Source organism: Bombina bombina, chromosome 6 (genome assembly GCF_027579735.1).
Source record: "Bombina bombina isolate aBomBom1 chromosome 6, aBomBom1.pri, whole genome shotgun sequence".
Lineage (NCBI taxonomy): Eukaryota > Metazoa > Chordata > Amphibia > Anura > Bombinatoridae > Bombina > Bombina bombina.
The window spans coordinates 959,146,318-959,156,047 of NC_069504.1; the positions used below are offsets into that span (position 1 = coordinate 959,146,318).

General features: G+C 37.3%; 1 protein-coding gene across 1 annotated transcript; it reads left to right on the forward strand.

Moving 5' to 3' along the window:
• LOC128662392 (protocadherin gamma-C5-like) lies at nucleotides 1-2,571 on the forward strand. The gene is given in 2 exon segments (XM_053716182.1): nucleotides 1-2,379; nucleotides 2,382-2,571. Coding segments are annotated over 2 exon segments (2,337 nt in total). The 5' UTR covers nucleotides 1-138; the 3' UTR covers nucleotides 2,478-2,571.
• Nucleotides 2,572-9,730: the final 7,159 nt, after the last annotated feature.

Genomic DNA, 9,730 nt, shown 5'->3' on the forward strand with positions numbered 1-9,730 from the left:
TTCACTGACACACAAAGGAGAGCTGCTGTTTTGCTGCAATTCTATGGATGTTTTACATACAAGGAAAAAAAGGATTTAAACCTAAACTGCATACTCATGGGATTATAAAAGGATCAATATTTCCTAACATCTCAAGATATGGACACGAGAAGCTCCTTAAATGCTTGTAAATGGCAAGTAATATTATTCTTTATTTGTAGATGGGGCTGGGTCTCTGGGCAGCTTCGCTATTCTATTGCCGAGGAGTCTGAACCAGGCACATTAATAGGGAATGTAGCTCAGGATCTGGGAATAAACCTTGCAGATATTAATAAAAGACAGCTGAGTTTGGGATCTGAAGGGAGCAGTAGATTTTTTGCTGTGGAAAAGGGATTTTTGACTGTAAAAGAGAGGATTGATAGAGAAAGTCTGTGTGGATCCAGCTCAAGCTGTTTACTTTATTTAGAAATAATAGCTGAGAATCCATTGGAACTGTTCAGTTTGGAAATTGATATTCTGGATGTAAATGATAATTCTCCCACATTTCTAAATTTTAATCAAGTTATAACAATTTTAGAATTATTAGCTAGTCCTGGAAAAATATTCCATTTAGAAACAGCACAGGACCAAGATGTAGGAACTAATGGTGTTACAAAATACAGTTTGAATCCAACCCCATATTTCTCTCTGTCTGTAAAGAATCGTAAGGATGGAACACTAATTCCTGAATTAGTGCTAGAAAAAAATCTAGACAGGGAAGAAAAAAAAGAACACAAACTTATTCTCACTGCTTCTGATGGAGGAGAAAACCCACAAACAGGATCGTGTGAGGTTACTGTTATAGTTCAAGACGTTAATGACAATGCACCAGTGTTTGATCAGCCAACATACAAGATCAGCTTATTGGAGAACCTTCCATTAAACACAGTTATAATAAAATTAAATGCTACAGATTTGGATGAAGGTTCCAATGGGGAAGTTCAATATTCCTTTGTTCAACACACTTTGGATAAAGCAACAAACATATTTGATTTAAACCCACAAACAGGAGAAATACTTGTTAAGGGGAATATAGATTTTGAAAAATCCAGATTTTATGAATTAAATATAAAAGCAACTGATAAAGGAGTCCCTAAATTAGAGGGACGCTGCCTTATTCAAATTGAGGTACAAGATGTAAATGATAATACTCCAGAATTTTTTTTTACCTCCAAGACAAATGAAGTACCAGAAAATGCACCACTGGGAACTGTTGTTGGCTTTATCAGTGTCAGAGATAAAGATTCAGGGAGAAATGGAGAGGTAAAGTTAGATGTATCACCAAATGTACCTTTTAAATGCCAATCCTTTAAGAACCGATATTCATTAGTCACTAGTGGATATCTGGACAGAGAAAAGGTATCTCAATATACTATTAAGCTTACTGCATCTGATTTTGGTTCTCCACCTTTATATAATTATACTGTGGTTATTCTAAATATTTCTGATGTTAATGATAATCATCCAACATTTCTCCACTCAGTTTATAATGCCTTTATCAAGGAAAACAATGAACCAGGCAGTTTATTATGCACTGTTTCTGCTACTGATCCAGATGAAGGAGCTAACTCAGATGTGTCTTACTCTATAGTCGAAAGCCAAATAGATGGTTCAGCTGTATCTTCTTTTGTGTACATCAACGCTCAAAATGGTAATATTTATTCGCAGCGTGCTTTTGACTATGAGCAGATTCAGGTATTGCAAATCACAGCAAGAGCTGAAGATGCAGGATTCCCCAAGTTATTGTCTAATGTTTCAGTCTTCATATTCATCATGGATGCAAATGATAACGCTCCCACTGTACTATATCCTCAATATTCAAGGGAGCTTATTGCACAGGAAAGTATTCCAAAATCAGCATCTGTAGGTTATTTGGTCACCAAAGTGTCTGCAGTGGATCAGGATTCAGGGCACAATGCCTTGCTTGCCTATAATCTCTTTGAATCAACCAGTAACAATTTATTTGAGATTTCAGGATACACAGGAGAAATTAAAACTGTACGTGATATCCATGAGGCTGATAATAATGAGCAAAAACTTATTGTTTTAGTCACTGACCATGGAGATCCATCCTTGTCAACTACAGTAACTATACATGTAAATATAATAGACAATATAGTAAATGAAAGACCAAAATCTCAGGATGTCCTTACTAATTCTAAACCTACACCAGACATAACTTTATATTTAATTATCTCACTGGTGGCAATCAGTTTGGTTTCACTTGTAACTTTTGTCATATTGCTTGTTAGATGTTTAAAAAGGGACAATTATGACAGCAGTTGTGGGTCTTGTTTTTCTAACAAATCCCAATCCAAGCAGTATGCAGGAGAGTATCAGCCAACACTTTTCCTGAACACAGATGGAACCTTAAAATACATGGAAGTGAGGATGGCACCTACAGAACCTCAAGGGCAATGCTACCAGGCTTGTTTCCCTACAGCATCAGAAAACAATGATTTCACCTTTATGAAACCACTAAATTTCCCCCAGCTGAAAGATATGGTTAATGAAACAGGGTCCACTTCTGATTCAAATTATTCTCCCAAACCAAATCAGGTGAGATGCAAATGTGATGGGTTTTTTTGTTGTTTTGTTTTTTGTTTCTTTAGAATGCCTCCAGCACTACTTACGCAAATTGTTAAAATATTACAGCAAGAGACTGTACAGCAAGATTCTTTTAAAATGATGTGCATTGATAACAAATACTGCTGTTTAAATACAAAAAATCATTGTTTATATATTATCTTTGTAACATGCCAACAGATTTGCCGCACTTGACAGTCCATTATTGTTGTTTACAGAGAGTATATATTTGTATATTTACATTTACTGATAAAATACCATTGCAGGGGAAACAGAATATACATATTCATTATGCTTCAAGCTTATGCGATTACAGAAATAAGTGAAAGATTACTTAAGAATATAGATTGATAGGGACTAACAATAAGGCATTATGCAAAGATAATATATAACAAGGCTTACAAAATGCAGGTTGACTTTGTGAGATGAAACTGAAATTTCTGCATAAATCTAAACTAATAATTTTAGTGATCGCTATCCAACACCACATGTATGGAATGGACTGATGTTTATATGCATCTAAGAAACTTTATGGGGAAACGTTTAGAACTGTGGACTTTTTGCAAGTTTGAAATCATTTAATAGACTCTTCTATAAGCTTTATTGTACAATAGGCTAATGAAAAGACACATTTAGAGGGCTTAATGTAGTAAAGCGCAGATGCTGCTTTTGAACCCTTGCTGGGTTACTTCTTACCCTGTCCACCACCTCTATTGTGACAGAGATAAAACTCTCTGAACACAGGCGTTCAGGGTGATTGACAGACCAAGCCCACTGTCCATTCACCACAAACGCGGGCAGACAGGTTCCCATGTACATGTTGCCCAGAGCATATTGTCAGAATTATTTAGAGTGCTTTATAACAGACATGTAAATAAACCAGAAGTTATGTATTAAATTACATTTATATTTTTTCCAAGTATGAGTGTTAATGCAAGAGGTGATTTCCATGAATTATGATGAGGTTATAAAGATATGGATGTTTGTTAGGTGATCTTTCTTTTTAAAGAATAATATTATTTATACAACTTGATTAGAGAAAGTGATCAAGTCTTGTGAAAAGTTGTCGATTAGTTCATAAGACAATTTCAATAGGTTACCTGTATTAAAAGATTACTAGAAAAAAAAGTGTCAGAAGCCTTTTAGGTATAACATATCTGCAAATTAAGATGTTGTACTGTTTTTGAAATATGCTCAAATGACAAATTACTTGGAAACCATTACAATTTCACCACAACCCTCCAAAGCTAAAATATTACGTTAAACATATCCATTTTGTATTAAAATAAGCAGAAACAAGTATTAAGGAGTTGTATTTGCCTACAGATTTTTTTATTTTTATTTGAATGCATGTGTTTGTGGTTCTATGTTTTTACACTTCATTTTGAAAAAAAATTCTATCATATACTTTAAGTGAACTTTAACTTCAAGCCAGCATAGATTATATTGAATATAAAGAGGTCTATCTATCAAGCTCTGAATGGAGCTTGATGCCCAGTGTTTCTGGCGAGCCTTCAGGCTCGCCAGAAACAGCAGTTATGAAGCAGCGGTCACAAAGACCGCTGCTCCATAACCTGTCTGCCTGCTATGAGCAGGCGGACAGACATCGCCGGAAATCAACCCGATCGAGTACGATCGGGTTGATTAACACCCCCTGCTGGCGGCCGATTGGCCGCGAGTCAGCAGGGGGCGGAGTTGCACCAGCAGCTCTTGTGAGCTGCTGGTGCAATGCTGAATACGGAGAGCGTATTGCTCTCCATATTCAGCGAGGTCTGGCGGACCTGATCCGCACTGTCGGTTCAGGTCCGCCAGACTTTGTTAAATAGGGGCTAATGTATCACCTATGAGATCAATGATAGTAGCATTAATGTTACTACTGCACATGACGTGCTATCAGTGATATCTCTGATTATGTGACATCAGCACTGAATTCTGAAGAAATATTAAACAAAACCCATCTAGTATTGATGTACATCTTGTTACAGTACAGTGTAGGTATGATAATAACCTAGTATGACACTTTTTTCTAGAGGAAGCATCCTGAGATCAAACCATGAGGCCTGTTTAACAAAGGTCTGTTGGACCTGATCCAACAGTGCGGATCAGGTCCGAAAGACCTTGCTGAATGTAGAGAGCAATACACTCTCCGTATTCAGCATTGCACCAGCAGCTCTTGTGAGTTGCTGGTGCAACACCGCCCCCTGCAGATTCAGGGGGTGTCAAACAACCCGATCATACTCGATCGGGTTGATTTTCGGCGATGTGTGTCTGCCTGCCTTTAGACCGCTGCTTCATAACTGCTATTTCTGGAAAACCTGCAGCCTCGCCAGAAACACAGGCCCTCAAGCTCCATACGGAGCTTGATAGATAGGCCCCAATATCTGAACATCACATCTGTTGTCCTCATTAACAATATCAGTCTAATATTTCGTATTTGACAAAACAGATTTGTTACTTGTTTTCATATAGCAGTAGTTATGCTCCAGTGGTGGAAAAGCTTAAGAAGAGTTTAATGGATTTTGTTAATTTTTTTTTGTAAAGATACAGCATTAACAAACACTGTCTAAAACTTTCTTATATCTATTACATTTTAAAAAGTTTTAGCATAATAATAGGTGTAAACATAGAGCTGGCTTGTATTAGGGTTCCTTTCATTTACTGACAGGGCTCTGTTTATTAGGCTATGGATGCAGCTCCAGATCCTGAGTGGTTTAGAATAGCACAAGTGAGTCTGCAATACCAGTAAAGAAGCAGTGGCCATTGTTTGTGCTATGATTCCAGATGGACAGGTTTCTGGATGAGAATCTTGTGTACCCGCAGTATGATAAATATTGACTATATACTTCATGTGCATGATATACTGTATGTACTGTCAGCTGCTCATAACTAGCCTATCAGCAGGTTTGTACTTAAGTGATGGTCTTGTTTCAAATATTTGAATGCAATATGCTAAACAAGGACAATATTACATTAACACACCTCCCAGCAATTGTTTGCTATTTATTAGAGGTTTGCGGGAGGCAGTCTTCATGTCTTTCCTATGGCATGGAGAGTCCACTATTTAATTCCAATTACTAGTGGGAATTCAACTCCTGGCCAGAAGGAGGAGGCAAAGAGCACCCAGCAGAGCTGTGAAGTGTTACTTCCCTTACCCATAACCCCCAGTCATTCTCTTTGCCTCTGTCACGGGAGGATGTGTGAAGTTGGCGTCTGAAGAAATTAAGAATTTAATCCTTTAATGGGTACTTTTCCCTGCAAGCAAGGATTGGGGTTTTGCTGTGTCCATGTCAATCTTTTTAGTAAGAGTAATGGTGACTTATAGCAGTTAGAAGATGGTGAGGTGGTCTTTGCTTAACTTCTAACATTAGTGTTACCCCATTATAGAAAACTAGGGTTGGTTACTCTGCTTTTTCTTTCTCTACAGGTCCCTGATAGATATTAGTCACACCTAGGAGTTGCTCCTGCCCTGCAACCAAAACACAGCTAAGTGCTTTACCTTTCTAGGTGGGAAGGTCAGCACTTTCAGGGGTTAAGGTCTCTGTGAGACAGGACACATATATTGATCTCTGTGTGTTCAAGGGTCAAGGTTCCCTGGTTGGACTTAGTGACATTTTATACCTTTTGACAGGGATTTATCTTGGGCAGTGACAAGCAACTATTTTATTTAGATAAGGCACTGGGGGCATAATGGGTTAATATGATTGCATAGGGAATGTTATTGCTTATTCCGGTTCCCTTTATATTGGAATCAGGCTTAACTTTAGAGTGTTTTACGTTAAAGTAAAAGTAAATTTTAACAATCAACATTAATGCCATGGATTACAATTATCCTATTATATCTAGTCGCTAACTTTTTTTTGGTATTCCTTCTTATTTTTAATATATTATACTTATATCCCTTAATACCGTCTCCTATCTTCCTCTGCCCCCCCTTCATTTCCTACTTTTGTTATTTTACACGTAAAAGCGGTCCCGCCAGCTCTTAAATGTTCATCCATGCGCATTCTTGAGCAGTTAAATTTATTGAGCACACATGCTTAGTGCCGATGCATCTAAGTTATTGGCTTTTTCCCTTTAGAACTCTATGTGCATGTATGTCTAATGGACGCGCTTCTAGACACGGAGTACATTCAATGAGACACGCATGTGCAATTGAAGGTGGGGGCATTTAGTGTAATTTCCAGACGCCACTGGGGTACCAACAGAAAGATTTATAATGATATTCGTCATCGGAAAATAAAAATTTTTTTGAGGCAAGCGGAGGAACGGTAATATAGCAATGCAAACTAAATGGTACATTTAAGTGATAAATCTATCATATCTAAAAAAAATCATGAATTAAACTCAAGTTATTTTGAGCTGTATTTCGCTTTGCGGCATAGAGGTACAGGCAACTTTACTTTTCCTTTAGGTTGCGGTCATATTCAGACCGGTGGAGTAGCACTTATTCGCGCCAATTTGTTTTCCTTTCACTTGTGGTGCAGTTAAATTCGGGCGCACACGTGACCTTCCGCTACCGCTTCAGACTTAATCCAAGCAGTTAGGAGAGAGGAGCGTAAGGGATTTGTTATCAGCCTAGTTTAATGTTGGCTGTTTGTAAGTGGTCTCCTGTTGTCTGTGATGATATTGATCGTCTTTGTGGAGACTGCTGTACTGAGTAGACGATATCGATCGTCTCTGTATTCCTGCACCGACGAAGAGTTCCAGTTTTTCTTTACTGGTATTCTTTCAAGCAACTAATATTATCAGGAGAGAAGAATTAGTCTCTGATCTTCGGAGGATGAGTTTTCCTCAGTATTGAGGTTATAGAGGTGCAGGGCAGTAATACATTATTTTACTCAAACAATTAATTGCTGTTATTTTATGTTTATCTTGGGATTAGACTTGGTCTAATTATCCTAAAGGGCATTAAATTTTTCCTTTATTATGGAGTCTATTAATAATTTGTATATCAATATTGATACGTTTTATTTATTTATTTATTTATTTATTTATTTATTTGCTTGGAGGTTCCTATTGTTCCTCCTATGCAATTTTGTACTACATTCAATAAGTCTTTGTTCTACAGGGACAAAAATCCTTTTCTGAGCCAGTTATCTCTCATGACGAGGTTGTCGTACCATGCCTCAACTTTCTCCTTAATCACCCCAAGCTTTATCTTCATCACAGGCAGTGCCCAGCGGATCCTTTTATCACATTCCTGAGGGTAGCTATTTGCCAGGTGCTTTTGCTGCCCTAATAATTTCTGCAGTTTTCTGCAGCATTGTCAGCATTCACTTTATCTGGGATAAGGAAATCTAGAAAAATCTAGAAATTTCTCATTCTTCAGTAGGTCCAGAGGAAGTTAATTTTAGATTTTAGCTGGAGCACCTTCAGTTACTGTTGCAGAAGGACCTTGCTACTTTGGAAGACTTCTACTCTACTGTTGCTTAGACCCCAAAGAAGTCTAATAATTTTAACAGAGTGTTTGATGTTATTCCTTCATATGTTGAGATTTTTCAAGTTCCAGACCCAATGACAGAAATTATTTCTCAGGAGGGAAAAGAGGAATCCTTTTCCCCCGTCCCCTGTTTTTAAGAAAATGTTTTTTTCCGGTGGCTAAAGCTGTGCGTGACTTGTGGTGCACTGTGCCTAAGGTAGAGGGAGCTATGTCTACTCTGGCCAAGAAATCCACTGTTCCTATTGAAGATAGTGCTTCTTTTAAGAATCCCCAGATAAGAAGCTAAGGTCTTTCTTAAGACAGATGTATTTTTATCAGGACAATGATTTAGTTGGTGGGGCTGTGTTGAAAGGGTTTGTGGTCATTGGTGGACAGTGGGATTATGTGTATGGGCTCAGAATCAAAGACTGTACCACTCATATAGGGACAGTTGGGAGGTCTGCGTTGAATGGACAGTAAAGTCAAAATTAAAGATTCATAATTCAGACGAGTGTGCAATTTTAAACAACTTTCCAATTTACTTCCATTAACTTATTTTCTTTGTTCTCTTGGTGTCTTTTGTTTAAAAGCATACATAGGTAGGTTTAGGAGTAGCAATGCAGTACTGAGGTAGTTACTGATTGGTGGCTGCACATATATACTTCTTGTCATAGGATCACTAGATGTGTTCATCTAGCTTCCAATAGTTTATGGCTGTTGCTTCACCAAAAGATAACAAGACCAAGAAGCACATTTGATAATAGAAGTAAATTGGAAATGTATTCAACCGCTTACCAACCAGCGACGTACCCTTCTTTGTGGATAGCGTGACTCTCACCACCAGCAGTGAAACTGTGCTATAATAGGAGGGAGGTTGTAATAGTGAGACCTAGGCTATTATGGGCCAAAAAAAGCTTAACAACCTGTGACGTACAGGGTACATTGTGGTCGTTAAGGGGTAAAACATTGTTCTATCTGAATCATGTGATAAAAAATTGGGCTTCATGCCACTTTAGGGCTAGATTACAAGTGGAGCGCTAAATTATGGTGTGCCAGCTAATGGGCAAATTTGCCCATTTGCAGGCTCGTGATAATTAACCAGCCATTACAAGTGGCTGGTTATTGCTACTGCGAGCTCATGGCAGCAATTAGCACTTATAAAATTAACCAGAGAGGAGATCTCTGGTTAATTTTAGAAATGTGCCCCAAATGCCCCCAAAATAAAGTGAAGTGTATATTTAATAAAAAATAAAGTTAGCAGCATCTTTATTTATTAATAAAATAATTGCACTAGGCAGTATTTTGGGGCGGGAGTGGGGCGTTAGGAAAAAAACAGTACTGAAAAGTGACTTGTATTGCAGTCTATGGGAACTGTGCATTCCCTGTAAATATATATGTATATACTTATATACATATATATTTATGTGTTAAAATGTGTTTATATATGAGATATATTTTAGTAGTGCATTCGTCCATTTTTTGTTTCATTACAGTAGTGAGGCGTGTAACCTACAAAACAATACTGAATAAATTATAGATAACATATTCATTGCTATGTCATTGCTATGTCTTTCTTATAATTTTGTTAAATACTCACAGTAGGCATGTAAACGTATTTTTTTAAAGTACAGATGTATTTAAAAAAGAAGCAAAATCTATCAGTAAACTACAAATTAAAAATGACAACTATAAAAATAGTTTTAAAAT